General features: G+C 36.1%; 5 protein-coding genes across 10 annotated transcripts; 1 reads left to right on the forward strand and 4 right to left on the reverse strand.

Annotated features, from left to right (window-relative positions):
* Nucleotides 1-2,727: 2,727 nt before the first annotated feature.
* LOC106312781 (65-kDa microtubule-associated protein 7) lies at nucleotides 2,728-6,283 on the forward strand. 4 transcript variants are annotated; one of them, XM_013750429.1, is made up of 12 exons: nucleotides 2,728-2,853; nucleotides 2,949-3,123; nucleotides 3,548-3,778; nucleotides 3,855-4,115; nucleotides 4,191-4,406; nucleotides 4,475-4,630; nucleotides 4,701-4,860; nucleotides 4,940-5,091; nucleotides 5,164-5,251; nucleotides 5,324-5,397; nucleotides 5,482-5,556; nucleotides 5,634-6,190. In XM_013750429.1, exons 2-12 carry the CDS (start codon nucleotides 3,046-3,048, stop codon nucleotides 5,964-5,966), a joined length of 1,824 nt encoding a protein of 607 aa, XP_013605883.1. In that variant the 5' UTR covers nucleotides 2,728-2,853; nucleotides 2,949-3,045; the 3' UTR covers nucleotides 5,967-6,190. The 4 variants fall into 4 exon arrangements, with proteins under 4 accessions (XP_013605883.1, XP_013605887.1, XP_013605884.1 ...); XM_013750433.1 differs by having other exon boundaries at nucleotides 3,548-3,751; XM_013750430.1 differs by having other exon boundaries at nucleotides 2,745-2,853; nucleotides 2,946-3,123.
* A 705-nt stretch (nucleotides 6,284-6,988) lies between these two features.
* On the reverse strand, nucleotides 6,989-7,870 carry LOC106310289 (zinc-finger homeodomain protein 14). Its single transcript, XM_013747526.1, has one exon. The coding sequence runs from the start codon at nucleotides 7,632-7,634 to the stop codon at nucleotides 7,116-7,118; it is 519 nt and encodes a 172-aa protein (XP_013602980.1). The 5' UTR covers nucleotides 7,635-7,870; the 3' UTR covers nucleotides 6,989-7,115.
* A 1,208-nt stretch (nucleotides 7,871-9,078) lies between these two features.
* On the reverse strand, nucleotides 9,079-10,657 carry LOC106307706 (protein BASIC PENTACYSTEINE2-like). Of its 3 annotated transcripts, XM_013744735.1 has the most exons (3): nucleotides 10,469-10,540; nucleotides 9,296-10,148; nucleotides 9,079-9,262 (listed from the first exon to the last, which is right to left on the reverse strand). In XM_013744735.1, the coding sequence occupies exons 1-2, from the start codon at nucleotides 10,481-10,483 to the stop codon at nucleotides 9,300-9,302; spliced, it is 864 nt and encodes a 287-aa protein (XP_013600189.1). In that variant the 5' UTR covers nucleotides 10,484-10,540; the 3' UTR covers nucleotides 9,079-9,262; nucleotides 9,296-9,299. The 3 variants fall into 3 exon arrangements, with proteins under 3 accessions (XP_013600189.1, XP_013600190.1, XP_013600188.1); XM_013744736.1 differs by lacking the exon at nucleotides 10,469-10,540 and adding an exon at nucleotides 10,546-10,657 and having other exon boundaries at nucleotides 9,079-10,148; XM_013744734.1 differs by having other exon boundaries at nucleotides 9,079-10,148.
* A 483-nt stretch (nucleotides 10,658-11,140) lies between these two features.
* On the reverse strand, nucleotides 11,141-12,172 carry LOC106307422. The gene has a single exon (XM_013744378.1). The coding sequence runs from the start codon at nucleotides 12,085-12,087 to the stop codon at nucleotides 11,374-11,376; it is 714 nt and encodes a 237-aa protein (XP_013599832.1). The 5' UTR covers nucleotides 12,088-12,172; the 3' UTR covers nucleotides 11,141-11,373.
* A 79-nt stretch (nucleotides 12,173-12,251) lies between these two features.
* LOC106307421 (transmembrane 9 superfamily member 2) lies at nucleotides 12,252-15,055 on the reverse strand. The gene is made up of 7 exons (XM_013744377.1): nucleotides 14,864-15,055; nucleotides 14,636-14,676; nucleotides 13,827-14,412; nucleotides 13,620-13,757; nucleotides 13,379-13,535; nucleotides 12,813-13,297; nucleotides 12,252-12,729 (listed from the first exon to the last, which is right to left on the reverse strand). The coding sequence occupies exons 1-7, from the start codon at nucleotides 15,004-15,006 to the stop codon at nucleotides 12,510-12,512; spliced, it is 1,770 nt and encodes a 589-aa protein (XP_013599831.1). The 5' UTR covers nucleotides 15,007-15,055; the 3' UTR covers nucleotides 12,252-12,509.
* Between the last annotated feature and the right edge of the window lie 1,880 nt (nucleotides 15,056-16,935).

Below are 16,935 nucleotides of genomic sequence, written 5' to 3' on the forward strand. Positions count from 1 at the left end.
GTTTTGACCAATTAGCTTCTTGGAGTTCTCTAGCTGTATTCACACATATATTGTATTCACCTAACGAAAAATAATTGAAACAGTACTGGGTTTGCTGATGTAATTGCCTAAATCATTTTATTCAACAACCTCTTCCTCCTCCTCCTCCTCGATGCAATATATGACTATATATTAGATCCATGTGCTGTTTGTGAATTGTGCCTTTACGTTAACAAAACGTAAGCTCTTTTCAAGTTACACGTGTGGTGATTACTCTGTGAATGTTAGTGTGACTTGTGTCAGCTACTCAATGATATTCAAGAGAATTCTTCTCGTAGTGAATTGGCGAGTAGAGATCTACATATCTATAAGTTGGACCATGTAAAGTACAACATGAATTTGTTTTGCATAGTTTTCGTTGATAGAAGTTTTGATATAGGAATGTAATCCATTATTTCTCAAGGGCATTGGTTTGTGGTCTTCTTAAATATCTAGAATTGTATAATAATGATCATTAGTTTGTCACCAATCTTCCTACTATTATATGAAATCAATCTGTTTACCAAAAAAAAATTGTATGAAATCAAAACAAGTGTAAACAGAGACAAATAGCAATAAAGGAAGTGGAGGAGGAGGAGCCATTTGAGAAATGAGGCATATATTCATATCTTTCTCTAATCAAACAACCCCTTCTGCCTTTTGTGATGATCACATTTTATCCTTTTCTCTTTCCACTAATAATTTTTTTTTCAATTCTCATTTACATGATTACATCTTTAACTTCTTGTATTAGTTGGATCTATATAATATACTCCCTCTATTTTTTAAAGATAAATGTTCTAGGATTTTCACACTTATTAAGAAATCATATTAAAACTTAGTTATTAATGCATAGTTTTTTGTAACTTTATATTTCTTATATTTTTAAACCAATAGAATTAAAAGAAATGTAATTAATATTTTTGAAACACACAATTTTTCATTATTAGTTGACAAAATATAGTTTGAAAACATGAAAAATACATCTTTTGGAAATAAAATATTTTTATAGAACATCCATTTTAAAAAAACAGAGGAAGTATGATATAAGCAATTAGTATCCAGACATGTGGGGTCGACCACACGCCCATTTTAGTTTTAACTTATCTTAACCCTTCAAAACAAATTAGAGAACACAATCTTTCATCAATCCCTTGTTATTTTCTTGATGCAGAATCCATGCAAGTTCTCAGATGATATATGTCATTTTTGCGTGTGTGTTTTATTGATCTGTGTAATAATCATATATAAAATGCAAATCATCAACACATATGCAAATTGAAATTATATTCATGAACCAATTATTACTTAGTACTCTCTCTGTTCCTTAATATTACATATTCTAGGAAAAAAATTTGTTTTAAAAAGATCAATTTTTTACATTTTCAAGACATGTTTTATTAACTAATTGCAAATTTTAAAAAACTTAATTGCATTTACTGAATTGTTATTGGTTTAAAATTATGAAGCAAAGATAAACACAAAAAATATGCAAATTTAATGTGTTTTATTAAAATGTGTGAAAAATCTAGAATATGCAACATTAAAAAACAGAGGGAGTATTTTTTTATCGCACATCCGAAAAATAATTAAAGTTCAGCGAGCCATAGGAAATAAAAACAAATGTGTTCCTAGAATTAAATATGTTTAGATTTTAACAACCTTCATGGAACAGGAGACAAACACAATCTTTTATATGACTACTCCATTGTCAATCTTGTTTTTTTTTAACTAAAAACTCCATTGTTGATCTTTATATATTGTTTGTTTATCATTGATGCGCCAAGACAATATTATTGTACAACTTTGCATGAAACTTATTAATTCGTATATGGAGTGGTTAGAACTTAAACTATCGGCTAATAATTCAATGTTTACCAGTACTGGTCGCCTTTTTTGCTGTTAACCAAAATGATTTTGACTTCTTTTTTTAATCAGCACCCACCTTAATTTATTGGAAATTGACTTCTCCGTACACTGATCTGTTATGTTTTGTATGGTTATGGTTAAGTATGGGTTAAGATACACACATAAATATCAGAATATAAATAAATAGTGTCATAATAATTGCATATTTGATTAGTAGTTGTGGAGCGCAATAATGAAAGGTTTGGATAGGATTCGAACTTTATGATGATTTAATAAAGAGAATAAGATTTTCAACTTCTTAATGGAAACTAGTGGAGTGGTGTGACATTGGCCACCACCACATCCTCCTTTTGATTAGGCCCCACTTTGGCGTATTTTTCTTGTAAAAAAAACATTACAACTTTACATTAATGCAAAGCTCCATACACCAAAAAAAAGAAGAATTTATGTTTGCAAGTGCTTTAACTTTTTCTTCTCATGATAAAAGCTTCATTGCAATGTCGGTATTAGTCTATTCATTGCAATTGTTTTGCTTAGAAAATCAACTAGTTTACAATTTAAATCACTTTAATCATATGATGTATAAACTAACTTAATAGTTAATACATATTGGTTGGTTGGTCCACGACTGGCATATTATATATTATGATGACACTATACACTACGATATGCATATTAATAAAGAAGCCAAATCTCATTCCTTTTTCCCTAATTAGCTCGCCTTTAATAGTATCGTATTTTTTCCATGTAACATAACAGGATATTAAATAAGTAACATTTTAAGTAACGGCCAAAAAAAAACAACATTTATGTAATATGACAAAAAGAAGCTCAGTTTTTTTTCTCATTAAAGAAAAAAAAACTTCTTTCTTTATATATTCTTCAACATGATCTCTCCTCTCTTTTCTTGCAACTTTAGCTCGGAATTCTATGCTTCGCTGATCAATCTTTCTCCTCTCTGCAAAAGTAATGAGAAAAGCTTTTTTTCTATGTTAAGAGCTTCAGATCTGATACTTGTTAACTCTGCTGAGTTGTGTTGTTTCTTTGATTTTTTTAAGTAGCCATTGTTCTCACAAGCACTGCTCTCTCTCTGTTCTGGTTCAAGATTCTAACTGTTGAGAGAAAATAAGCGAGAGGGAGAAGCAAAAACTCGGTGAAATGCTTGAGATTGGAAGCCCTACGAGTCTCTTTTTCCGTACAAACACTACTTGTAATGCTCTGCTTCAAGAGCTTCAGGTCTCTTCTTCAACCTCTCTCTCTCTTCTTCTTGATAACGGTCACTATAGGATAAAGTCTTCTCCTTTTTAGGTTTAAAGGGTTACTGTGAACTTTATCTCTCGTTTTTGGATTTGGGTTTTTTGTGTAGTATTCAAATTATAGGATAGAGTCTTCACCTTTTCTTCTACATTTAGGGTTCTTGAAAACGATGATTCACAGAACAACTCTGTTTTTTTTTTTTTTTCTATAGGATAAAGTCTTCTCCTTTTTAGGTTTAAGGGGTTACTGTGAACTTTGTCTCTCGTTCTAGAATTTGGGTTTTTGTGTAGTATTCAAATTACATGATAAAGTCTTCACCTTTTTTCTTCTACATGTAATCTGTTAGAAATGTTATTTTGATGGGTTTAATGGTAAATTTTGTTTTTTTTTGGGTATGGAGCAGAAGATATGGGTTGATATTGGTGAGAGTGATGCTGAGAAAGACCGGATGCTAATGGAGTTGGAGAAGGAATGTCTAGAAATCTACAGAAGAAAAGTAGACGAGGCTGCAAACTCCAAGGCACAGCTTCATCAATCACTTGTATCAATTGAAGCTGAGGTTGCTTCTATAATGGCTGCTCTTGGTGTCTTAAACATCCACTCACCGGTTGGTGTCCTAAACATCCACTCACCGGTATGTGTGCACCTAGTTTCTGAATGTTAACTTCTATCTTGGAAAGTTTTTATTTATTTATTTTTGGTTGTTGCAGATCAAAGAGAAAGGTTCTTCAAAATCATTGAAAGAAAAGCTTGCTTATGTGAGGCCTCTACTTGAGGATTTGAGGTTGCAGAAAGATGAGAGAGTGAAGCAGTTTGTGGATGTAAAGGCGCAGATTGAGAAGATGAGCGGCGAGATCTCTGGTTACAACAAAGCCATGATTGATTCTTTGACTCTTGATGATGATCAAGACTTGACTCTAAGGAAGCTTAACGAGTATCAAACACATCTCCGCTCGCTTCAGAAGGAGAAGGTGAGGAAGAAGATTGTTTCTCATGAATACATAAGAAGATGAAATACTCATTTGTTCTTTGTTTTTTAATTGCAGGCGGATCGTTTAAACAAGGTGTTGGATTATGTGAACGAGGTGCACGCTCTATGCGGTGTTCTTGGAGTTGACTTTTGTCAGACTGTTAGCGAGGTTCACCCGAGTTTACATAGGACTAACCACGAGCAGTCTACTAACATTAGCGATGAGACGTTGGATGGTTTACAGCAAATGATTGAAAAGCTGAAAACTGAGAGGAGACTCCGCTTTCAAAATGTTAGATAGTAAAACATGTCTTCAATCTCAATGGTTATGGTTTAGGATTTTAACCTTTTGTGTTGCAGTTGAAGGATGTGGTGGAGTCACTTTTGGAGCTATGGAATCTAATGGACACACCTCAGGAAGATAGAATGAGATTTGCAAGAGTCAGTTGTGTTGTGAGATCATCTGAATCTGATGTCACAGAGCCAAACATCCTTTCTACTGAAACAATTGAACAGGTAACAACAAAAAACTCTTTTCTTTTTACCAACTTTAAGTGTCATTAGTCTCAACCAATTGTATTATTAGGTGTCTGCAGAAGTAGACCGTTTCAACAAGCTGAAATCTAGTAGAATGAAGGAGCTGGTGATGAAAAGAAGGTCTGAGTTGGAGAATCTTTGCAGATTGGCTCACATTGAACCTGACACAAGCACATCTCTTGAGAAATCAACTGCTTTGATTGACTCTGGTAAAAAAAAAATACTAATCAGAGTTTTATGTTATCCTCACAACTGGTTCTCTTGCTGATGATCCTGACGTTTCTTCAGGGTTAGTGGACCCTTCAGAGCTTCTTGCTAACATCGAAGCGCAGATAAACAGAATCAAAGAAGAGGCACAGAGCCGGAAAGAGATTATTGATAGGATTGACCGTTGGCTATCTGCTTGTGAAGAGGAGAACTGGTTAGAAGAATACAACCAGGTAAGAAGAAAACTGGCCGAGAATGGGTTCGTTGAATGGTGTGTAAGTGAGTAATGCCTTGTTTGGTTTCAGGATGAGAACCGATACAGCGCTGGAAGAGGAGGACATGTAAACCTAAAGCATGCTGAACGAGCTAGGGTTACAGTAAACAAGATTCCATGTATGTTTCTTGTGAGTCTTGTCCACTACATTCACATGAGATCTTTAGCTTATGTTTATTGTTTTTCTGTAGCAATGGTTGACAATCTCATCAAGAAAACACTTTTATGGGAGGAACAAACACAGAAGTCATTTCTATACGATGGTGTAAGTAAAAAGTAAACATTAAAGTAGTAGACACATTCTTAGATTTTTGAAAGCTCACTCCTTTTGACTATGGTTTTCCTACAGGTTCGATTGGTATCCATACTTGAAGATTACAAACTGACAAGGAAACAACAGGAAGAGGAAAAGAAACGTTACAGGGTTTGTCATAATGCTCTCTTTAAAGGTTTGCAATACGGCTTGCATGCGTTAAAACGAGCTTGTTATTTCTTTTGCAGGATCAGAAGAAGATGCAGGATCTGTCATTAAACCGGAGGGAATCCATTTATGGATCAAAACCGAGTCCAAGAAGAAGCAACAGCATAAGAAAGGTCAATGGTTACAGTGGGAATGTATCTATGCCTCCTACACCTCGCAGAAACTCAGCAGGAGGAGCAAATAGCGACGTTATGATGACCCCAAGATCTTACTCAGGTCATCATGGCCAGAATGGATATTTCAAGGAAGTGAGGAAACTATCAACAGCTCCTTTGAACTTTGTGGCTATACCAAAGGAAGATTCTGCTTCTACATACACTTACTCTGAACCAGATTCGCCCTTACATAACTGAGTGTCTGTTTGAAGCAGTTAACGGAGTAGGAGTTGGGAGGTTAGAGATGAATGTGATCAGAAGGAGGTGTAATTTGTTGACATATTAATGACCGTTATGTGTGTGTGTGTGTGTGTGTGACACTTTGAGTTGACTTTTTGTGACTGACTTTAGGATATTAATAGTAGAAGAGTAGAAACTGATGGATGTTATGTTCTTATAGCTTCAAGATTGTCTTTTCTTTTTGGTGTGTTGGTGAATTTGTGTAATGTGTGTGTGTGTATATGGTGCTCTTTGTTTGCTCACCAGATGCAGGTATTGAGAGATATTGTTTGTTTGATTACAGAGCAATGGTCATCTTCTTCTCTTGGTTTTGACTATGTAGTGGTTTCCCTTCTGTTTGAGGTTTGTCAGAGACTTTTCAATTTGAAAAATCACTCAACGAGCTTTCTCCAAAAAGCTCTTATCGGTATTGAAATGCCCAATAACAATATATAGTCCTTCTGGGCCCATAGACGAGTTGAGATGTTCTTTTTTGTAGATTACTTTCTTTTTAGTCAACTAATATGGGTTTACGAATATTATATAATTTATTTGTATTATTTTCTAAAAGGAACTATTACAAGTTTTATTGACTTTGATTACGTCATTATAATTTTTAGTAACAAAATCTCAAAATAAAGAGACAAATTCAGTGTTGAGTTATTTCCGTAACCAATTGTCTTTTCATTATTCGATTACAAAATTTTTAAATTAGATATGCAGTAATAATTCGTTGTGAAAACAAATAATTATGTATTTTTGTTCAAAAAAGCAAAGACATGTATTTATAGTCCACGGTGCATTTCAACTACTTAAAAATTATTTTCGCATAATATTCTGATTGGTTAGCAGTAGTGGCCACAAATTAAGCGTCAGCTAGTTGTCTTGTCAAAACTCAAAACCCACCGACGTAAAAGTAGGATTAATAAAGACAATTAAGGAGTGAAGCCAGTACTAATTAAGGACATCATTAAATAAAAATACACGCAATAAACCCCTAGTAATAGTAACAAGATTATTGCATTAAAAATAAGAAGAACATTAAGGATGACAAGAAGAATAACATTAGGAGTGAAAATGAAATGGAACTAGAATTATGCTACTTTTAACTAAGGATTTAGTTAATGATTAGTGATAAAACTTTTTGTTATTGTTAACCCAAGTCTTGAAAAGATAACGAGTAACACCAATCCTTTCGCAGAAGATACTTATCTCTTCTCTAACCGCTCTCTTATCCTTCAACGTCCATCCCAGCTTCGCTGCGTAATCTCTCATCGCCTCTCTTTGCTCCGCCGTGAATTTCGACTTCCTCCGACGCTTTACCGTCATCCTCTCTTCCGTAGAAGTCTCCTCTGTGTCCTCCTCCTCCTGCTCTTCTTGCTCTTCTCTGTCCTCCGCAGCTGCTTTCCATTTCAGCCTCGCCAGCTGCTTCACGCGCCTCAAGCTCGTGAAAGGGAACCGCGCGCGAGTAACTTGACCAGAAGGTTGTACTTCAATGCGACGGTGGTAGCTCCGGTGGCAACCACAGGCGGCGCAGAGATCTCCGGTGGATGGTTGAGAGTACTCGCGGCAGCCATCGACGGCGTAAGAGCCGAGCTTGGCCGCGTGGTTGCGCATGCATTCTTTGTAGAGACAAGAACTCTGCATCTCTTGTTTCTTTTTTTCTCTCTAATAGTTGTTCTGAGAGTTTGAGTAAATAAACTTGGTTTTAGGCTTTGGTTTGGGTTAAGATATGATATGCTGTTTGTGTCAGAAAGTAGAGTTGGGAGTTACAAAAAGGAGTGAACAAAAAAAAAAGGGAGTTACAAAAAGGCAAAACTATTGTTACAATTACTGTCTTAAGATTTCGTACTTACATGTTTTTATTAGGTGTCATAATAAATGTGAAACCTCTACTTTCTGAACTGTTTTACTGGCTTTTGCTTTTTTCTTACGTCCAATAATTTTCAAAATTGATTTCATATCTTGACTTTTAGCTCGTAGAGTTGTCATTTACCCATAATTATTGTTCAGAAACAGGTTATAAGCCAAGTTTTAACTAGTGTGGTGAAATGGTTTTTTGATAGCTAATAACAAAGCAATAGATTAGAGAAACTAGTAGTAACCAACAAATGTGTAGTAGACTTGTTGACTTAAAACAGTCAGGGCTGTCCACGAGAGATACTAGAGACCTAAAACAATTTAGTGAGGATTTTTGAAAAAAACAATTTTTTTATAAATTCGGAAACTTTTTTCTATGTAATTTTTTTAAAACAGTTGTGTTAATAAATGAAAATACCTTCTTCATTTTTGGCATCTAAAGAAAACTACTTATGAACAAATCTATAAGTGAATTGTTTTATAGCAATAAGATTAATTAAATTAAGCAAATCAAGAAAAAGATTAATCTATTAGTAATGAATAATATCATGAGGTTGGATTGGACTGAGTGGTCACATGTATTCTAAATATGATAACCAGAATATTTATAGTTTAAACTTTTAAAATATTGTAAACACTAGTCACATGTTTTCTAAATACATTGAGAAACAAAAAGAAGCAAAGATTTCAACTAAATGCCACTAGTCACACTATTGATACGTAAAAGAGCAAAGATGAGTTGATCTTAACCATTCAGATTTCATTTGTAAGGAAAAGAGCCGAAAAGCTTTATTTTTCTTAGATGTTTAGCAAAACCGGTTATGAGTTTTCAAGCAATTGTGTGACCCACAAGTTGAATATCTAGACCGCATGTTTGTTGCACCTACTTTTCATTTGTGTAATTAGCAAACGAAGTGGTTAGTTTACAGTTAAATGATAACAATCACACCCTATAGAATATAGATAGTCTAACCAAATATACAAAAAAAAAAAAAATCATAAACAGACTTCTCTCTCTCTTATCTTTTCTTGTCTTAAACTCCCACCCCGATTTCAAACCACACGTATTACTTAGTACTTGGTAGTAATAGATTTCAACCCACATGCATTACTTACTACTCTGTTTGTCTAAATAATTGTCTCTAATCATGTTTATTCTCTGTATTAGTATTAATTAAATTTGGATTGTTAATGAGAACAAATTCAACGACTAGTACAAATTGTTGCACGATTAATAGTAATCTGAGAAAACATTTAATTGAAAAGAATTATCTGTTACAACTTACTATTACAAGTCAGTGAAATGTTTATAACGATAACAGAAGGAAGGGAAAAAAATACAAAAAAGAAGAATTCAAACTTCCCTGCAGATTTTCTAAGTCGCTTTCTTCCTCTCAGACAAACAAACAAACAGACTCCCAACAAAAAGTAAAGCAAAGTAACGATAACTAATCATCTGATGGTGACGAACTTGTTAGTCCCATGTCTTGCCCAATGGCTCTTAAGATCAATCGGGCTCCCAAAGTTAAACCCATCAGAAGCAAGTTTCTCAAGAACCTTCTTAAACGCGCCTTGACTCATCTTCCTCCCCGAGATCCTCGCCCCACGCCGCTTAGTACTCATCGGCAACGGATGCATCGATATGTTCGTGGTGCAACACGCAGATTGCCAACCTCCGCATCCCCAACGGTAGCATTGCTGAGGAGCTCCAGTGCAGGTGCAGACCGGTACGGGTAAACCGGAAATGTCCATGTTCACTCCGTTGATAACCAGGTCGAAGCTTTTCTTAGCCGGTTTGACTCGCGAAACGTTAGCGTTGTTGCTGTCACCGTTCTCCTCTTTTGGTTTACGAGGCTTCTTCGCCTTTGTTGGGGCCCCACCAGCTTTTGAATTAGGCTTCCTCTTCTTGGACTCGACAATGTCCGGTTCGCATTTAACCGGGTGTTCCTCGGTTTGATGATGGTGATGGTGGAGATTCATGTGCATCGATGGGGATGAGGAAGTTTGGGGGAGGACATTTCCGTAATTAGGAGTGGTTGTGACGGGTAACATGTTGAAGAACTTGTCTTTGTGTTGGTTAATCCAATTGTAGCTCATGTGAGGCTCAGGGTGGTGCTGGTGGTGGTGGTATGAACCGGTTTGGCCGATCATTAGATTAGGATCTCGACCGGGTAGAAACGGTTTAGTGTTGCGATCGATGGTTGGCATTAGTTGCAAACCGAGGTTACCTTTGAACGATGTAGCAGCCGCTGGTTCGTAGTAACCCCAATTGCGAAACCCATCGTCATCCATCGCAAAGATCTACAAAAAAAAAAAAAAGTAATATTTAAAATGTTTCAAATAAAATAAAACAGATTCAGATCCAAATTCAGACAGAACAGAAGCTCAATTTCTTTCCTGTTCGTGTCGGAATGCAGCACAGCAAAATTAACATTTCTTATACCAATAGGTAAAAACATATTAGATCTTGTGGACACTAACATGCAGATACAATATAGAGATTATAGATCTGGAGAATCCAGAGCTAGATCTAAGGAAACTAGACATGGATCGAGTATTTCAACAACCAAAATCTAATGAAACTGTATATATATAAAGAAAAAGAGAGGGGGCAACAGTACACAGAAAGGTCCCATTGTAAATTCAAAAGAGAGAGAGACATGATAGATGGTAATGGATTAGGAGAGAGAAAGCTTACATGAGAGAGATTTGGTTAAACAAACAAGCGGGTTTCTTTAAGGGAATTTTTTTTTCCCTTCTGGAGAGAGAGGAGAGAGAAACCTGAGAGAGAGATTGGGGAAAGAGATTGAAGAGAGAGGAGAGAGATGATACGATAAGAAGAGGGGAAAAAAAAAAAAGAGATCTGAAGAAAGGGAAAGGGTTTTTATTTTTGAGTGGAACAGAAGAGAACCCTAAAATTGAAACATTTTCTAATTAAAAATTATATCTGTTTCTAAAATAAATATCCTAAAAGGCTTCTTTCAGACTATTTTTATGTTTGGTCTGTGAAGGAACATAAAAGATAAGGAAAGCCATTTGAGAAGAAGACAAAAACCAAAGCCCACACACATTAAAGTCTTTCTTAGACATCTTTTCATTACCATTTTTTTAAAGGCAATGAGATCATTTGATTAAAAGGAGATTACGATGGAAGAGGAGACTTGTACATTTATTGAATGAATATTATTCTTACTATAATCTTTTGTTACGTATGGATCGTGGATATAACATGTTTACTATTTATAAAAAAACATTTCCAATTGTAGTTGTGTAAAGCACGAACATTTTGGTAATATATATAATTTCTATGTTCTGTGTTTCCAAACTGAGACATACCCTTTTAAAAACTACCGAGTTGCATCTGTTTCATTCCCATATTCTATACACTTGCATTGATCATAGTCAGAGCTTGTCCCTCACAACATTCTATTCAATCAAATTCAAATTCAAATAGACATAAACTGTAAAAATGGTTTCATCACTACCTGAGATTATCCATCAATAGATCCTCGACTGTTCATCGTTCCTAGGCGTCTTTCTCTTTTCTCTTCTTGGAAGTAAGATGACTCATCCTACCCTGCTTCGACAACTTGAGGTTCTCTTTCTTCAGCTCTCTGTTTTGCTCCCTCACACGTTTCACTTCTTGCTCCGCTCTATCCAGCTTCAAGGTGAGAAAGTGTTTTTCGTTGTGCATCTCTGTCACCAATGAAACCAAAGACGCAGCCTTTTGCATTGACGGTTTCTGATCCCATTTGCTCAACTTAGTCTCGTCTTCACTAACGATCGTTGCCAAAACTGAATCAACTAAAGATTCATGCTTCTTAATTATAGAATACACGTGTTTCAGTTCTTGCTCAAGAACTCGAGCCCGAGAATCTGCTTCCCTGGCCCTTTGTTCTGATTTGTTCCCAGAACGCTTCGATGCTTCAAGATCTAGTTGATAAATGAAGCATTCTCTTTTCAAATCATTGCACTGATTCACCAAATCATCGTACTCACCTCTCAGTATCTGATCCTCTTCAACGAGTTTCTTCAGAGCCTGCGCGTTGATACTCGCCTCAGATCTAACGAGGTCGATGCCTTGATCTTTCTTCTTCAATCCTGAAACCGAAGACATGTACTGTTCATATAGACGAAGCTGAGACCCTTGAGCCGCGAAGAGTTTCTTCTGGAGAGCATCCATGGTGATCGGAATCTCTAAAGAGTGATTGGTCGTCTCCACGTCTCGCGGGAGATCCATTGTTGCTTGATCCAAAAGAAATCTCAAACTCTAGGGTTGAAGAGGTTCTATTTATTCTATGAACTTTTTATAATTGGGCCGAAATATAAAGCCCATATGCCACTGTGCATACAGAGCAAGAGACTCTTAAGAGATCAAAACACACAACAGCGAGTAGGTAAGTGTTCTGACATTTTATTAGATACAATACAATGAAGCAGTGTTGATCGTCTTTTACAATCTGTAAAATATATATATAGAAGCGAGAGACTCACCCTAAAGTAAAACCTCTTAATGAGAAGAAGAGATGCTTCTTTAGACTATAATCAAACAATGTATTGTGTCTCTCTCTTCGTTCTAACAACCTATCTCTTTGTCTTTCTTTGTTCTAGCAAAATTCTTAAGGAGGCAGAAGAAGAAACTAGTGTAAGAAGATAGACTTCTTACTCGCATTTGATCGATCGGTAGATGTGACGGACGAAGAGGAGGGCTGCACGGAAGCCAACAGTCCCGAGCATTAAGAAGAATCCGTAGCAAATGCAAGCCATGTACCCGAAGAAAAACGAGGTTTGCATGAAACCAGACATGTCAGATCGTGCGTAGTAGTAGTATAAGCAGTATGCGTAGATAAACAAACCCGTAGATCCACCGCAAAGGAATGATCTGCAAAATCGAAATTTGTTTATAGAATCAGGCTCAAGTTCTCTTAAAATAGTAGAGAGATGATGGACAAGTGTTTAACGAACCTCCACCACCACTGGTGATCTTCAGCAGCAAGTTGAAAGTAAGTCAACGCCACGGTTATAAAAGCAGTGACGATGATGAGGATGATGAACACGATGAAGAGGATGCTGTAGATGGTGTAGATCCTGTGACCCCACACACTAGCGAAAATGTAGTAAAGCTCGATGTAGATGGCACTGAAAGGAAGAAAACCAGCCATGGCCATCTGAGGAACGGCGCTTCTGTACCAAGGGAGCGGCGGAATCTCGCGGGGGTATTTGGTCGTGCGGCACGGCGCTTGGAACTCCGCTTTGCTGTTTTTACCGGCGATGCCACCTAACACGAGCAAAGGCGATGTGACTAGAGTCCATATAAGGGCGATTACAACAATGGTTCCAAAGGGTAATGCTGCGGTTGCTGTGTAGGTTATGGCTACGGTGTTGAGGAAGCAGAAGGTTAGGAATAAAGGGCCGCAGAAGAGGCATCCAGTGAGTAACAAGTTTCTCACCTGCAATAATGTGAAGGAAGAATGAGTTTTAGTTTATGTATAAGATGATTTGAGAAAAGGGTTTTATGTATAAATGTTTACCCAGCTTTTTCCTTCGAGTTGGCAGTAGAAAGAGGCGGATGTGTATCCGGCGATTCCTGAAGTTAGAGCGTAGATGACCACCAAAGCGGTAAAGAGTGCTCCTCTGTTGTATGGGTAGAACACTCCAACAAGAGCAAGCATGAAGATGAATATGGTTCTGATGGGCGTGGAGGAACAATGAGAAAAAGCTACGGTTAGTCAGAGTGAAGATATAGTGTAAGTAGAGTTATGAGAGACTTACAGTGTAAACAATTGGGTACCACTCCCGAGTGAAGCGGCAAACAAAGAGTTGTGCGTTGGGAACCTAAACACATCACCATGAATGTACTTCCATCCAGTTTCTTCTTGATCATCAGCAGCTTCCTCGTCTTGAGCATACCTACAGGAAAAACATAAAACTTAGACAAAGTAAATGTAAACTAGCCGACCATGAAGTGCAGCGACTTACTTCATGAAATCGTTCTTGAGGACTCGCATCAATATAGTTGCAAGGAACCCAGTCAAAAGCAAGACAGTAACACACGAGTTAATAATGGAGAACCAGTGGATCTCCAAGTGATGCGGAAGAGAAGAAGACATAGAGTACTTCTCCATCCTCTTCTCAAACGGAGTCTCGGTCTCCTTCCACTTCACACTATACATAAACTCCGCATCCACTTCCTTATCCTCACTGAGATCAACAAGAGAATGCGGATCCATCCTAGCACTGATCTCGATCACACGGTCCTTGTTATACAGAATCTCAAACTGGATGTGCTTATACAAAAAATACTTGTACTCGCTCGGATCAGATTTGATATCTTTGTCAACCTTGCCGATGAATCCCCAGATAGGGAGATCATCGTAGTACATCTGGAAGTAGTAGTCTTTCTCAACAGCTTTGCGGAAGTGTTTCACCTCTTCTTTGCTTAGCTTCTTTTTGCAGTATACCTCAGAGTCCTTTTCATCTCTGAAGTTGAGCTTGTACGGTGCGCTAACGAGACGATCACCGTTCAGAACCTCGCCTAGAGCTTCCTTCTTCTCTTTCACACCCTCTAGAAACCAAAAATCAATTGGCTCAAATTAAAACAGAAACAAATTGTGTTATCATTATTGAATGTTTTCAATTAAAGCTTCTTAGCTAAAAGTTAGTTACATGGTTTCGTATATATATTACATTGGTTTAGTAAAGGGAAGCTAAACCAACGGTTCAATACATAACCGGGATATGATCTAATAATAATCATCATCATCATCATCATCAATCTAGTAGAGTACCTGGAACACAGAAGGGAAGATCAAAATAGCGATACGTCTCACTGCAAATCACCATCGGATCAGTATTCAAAATCTAAACACAGATCCATCACACACACACACACACACACACGAGAACGTTTCCAACAATGTAATGCACTCGCAAGCTTTTTTTACAAATCAATCGCATTGTGTAATCAACGATCAATTTTCACCGATCTCAGATCTGGAGTTGAGATTTTGGTTTACCTTGGATTGTGAAATGGGCCGACCTTGTTGGCGTAGAGAGGAACGATGTCTCCTTCCTTGTAACGGTGGTCCGAGGAGTCGGATCTGACGTAGCCGGCGTCGGATAAGATTAGGGCTCCGAGTAGAAGGAGCAGCATCGTCATTGCGTTTTGCTCCCTCCCAAATCGTGAGATCTGAACGGCGATGTTTCGTTTATATACCACACTTCTCTTGGATTAAACTCGAGTCAGCTTAATTTTTTTTTTAAACATTTTACCCCTTTATTTAATTAGGAATTAAAAAAAAAAAAAAGATAAAATAGTTAATGTTCATAACTTTGTAAGCTTTCCTAAATTTATTTTGTAACATCTAAAACAATTTAACAGTTATAAACGATTAGAGAGAAATTATTAAGCACTTGGAAAGATAATTACACTTCACTCAACTCACAGGTGGGACCATTTATTATTCTGCCAAACCTTTCTTTTGCGCCAAATTATTCTGCCAAGCCTATTTTCAATTAGTGAGTAAATAAATATTGGTGTGTCAACATGCAAATATCCTAATCATTTTGATAGAATAGATGTAGCTGTTTTATACATATTTGTACGGAAGATGAAGGATGACCGTTGATGTTATATGATAAAGAAAAATATCCAACTAATGAACCAGTGAGAAGTTACAACGTTTCTACCTTTCTAATGAATCCATTAATCATAAAGCCATGCAAGTAACTACAAAAACAAATTATACCTTCTGTGTGGCGTTGAACTTTCCTAAAGTAAGTGGTTTGAGCTACTTGTTTGTGTTTTAAGACCTTGCTCTTGATTGTCTACATCATTTGTTAGAGATGTTTTGGACAAATGGTTCTGCTTGCTGCCCCTAGAGTTTTGAATCTTTTGATCTCTTTGAAGATATGCGTTTGTTTTGGATATGCGGACCGTGACCAATGACTATCCACTAAGTTGTAATTATGTCATGCTCTTGTAGCCCACTTTTCCATATAAGTGGTGTTGGAAAACATTTATGTTGCTTGGAGCACTTTTAGTCTTGTGTTTTGATTATTTTATATGTGAGTAGTTTCTCAATTAGATTTTAGAATTTTCAAAAACATTTCAACGTTTGATGTGGATGTGGATGTGGATGTTGATTTAGGGAATTATCAATTGATTTCATAAACTACAGTTGATGTTATAATTGGAACTCGACTCACAAACTAATTAGAATTTTAGATTACTAGTGCATACAAAAATTTGATTTAAGGCTGGAATGTCTATAGCCAATAAAAATTGATGATATAAAGTGCTATGAACCTGGCCATATGATCAGTGATTGTGAAGGTGATAGAAAAATCATTAAAATTGGTATAACCTCATGAAGAGCTCGACTTCACGTTAGGAAGAGGAAGTTTTGTGACTTTCTTTCTTTCCCAACATTTTGTTTCTTTAAAAAAGAACACCAAACTATAGAAAATTTATTTTACCCACTAGGATTTTGATCTTGCCTCTAACACTGATGCGAGTATAAAGAAGAAGAATTATCGACTCTCATGGAAAATAGATTACAATATGCATAGACTTATATTGAAATGAATAAACTTAATTTGTTAAACTAATATGGAATAATACATTATAGATAATGATAAGTTTTCTATTCTAATATTGATATTTATACTATTAAAAGAGAAGAAGTGCTAAAAAATCTACTTAAACAAGCTCGTTGAACCATTTCATTAGACTTAACTGTTTATTTGATCTTACCTTATATTTCTCTAACTATATAAATACTTTACATAATTTAAATGAACTCATTTATTATTCTCCCATAATCTATTATATAATCACTTTAACAGTAAATCTCCATGAATATGTGATTATTCAAACATGTTTACATATGACGTGATCATTACCACGTATAGTTTTATTAATAGTATAAATTTTGTTAATGGTTTAGTTATGTTAAAAGGTATATAATTTGTATTTTAAAAATTTAAGTACTCATTTGGTCCTTAGTTCGGTTTCTATTTTTCGGTTCCAAAGATATATGATATGCTTGGTTATTTATGAAATTCAGCTTAATTTTGGATTTTTTTT

The sequence above is a fragment of the Brassica oleracea genome, chromosome C8 (assembly GCF_000695525.1).
Source record: "Brassica oleracea var. oleracea cultivar TO1000 chromosome C8, BOL, whole genome shotgun sequence".
NCBI lineage: Eukaryota > Viridiplantae > Streptophyta > Magnoliopsida > Brassicales > Brassicaceae > Brassica > Brassica oleracea.

What these genes read in the sequence shown, in the direction of transcription:
- LOC106307421 (XM_013744377.1), bottom strand. Translation starts at nt 15,006, where the DNA reads ATGACGATGCTGCTCCTTCTACTCGGAGCCCTAATCTTATCCGACGCC. An exon ending in GGTACCCAATTGTTTACACT is followed by an intron (nt 13,536 to 13,619) that starts GTAAGTCTCTCA and finishes CACGCCCATCAG; the next exon opens with AACCATATTCATCTTCATGC. An exon ending in AACTCGAAGGAAAAAGCTGG is followed by an intron (nt 13,298 to 13,378) that starts GTAAACATTTAT and finishes ACATTATTGCAG; the next exon opens with GTGAGAAACTTGTTACTCAC.
- LOC106307422 (XM_013744378.1), bottom strand. Translation starts at nt 12,087, where the DNA reads ATGGATCTCCCGCGAGACGTGGAGACGACCAATCACTCTTTAGAGATT.
- LOC106310289 (XM_013747526.1), bottom strand. Translation starts at nt 7,634, where the DNA reads ATGCAGAGTTCTTGTCTCTACAAAGAATGCATGCGCAACCACGCGGCC.
- LOC106312781 (XM_013750429.1), top strand. Translation starts at nt 3,046, where the DNA reads ATGCTTGAGATTGGAAGCCCTACGAGTCTCTTTTTCCGTACAAACACT. An exon ending in TCCTAAACATCCACTCACCG is followed by an intron (nt 3,779 to 3,854) that starts GTATGTGTGCAC and finishes TGGTTGTTGCAG; the next exon opens with ATCAAAGAGAAAGGTTCTTC. An exon ending in GGTTAGAAGAATACAACCAG is followed by an intron (nt 5,092 to 5,163) that starts GTAAGAAGAAAA and finishes GTTTGGTTTCAG; the next exon opens with GATGAGAACCGATACAGCGC.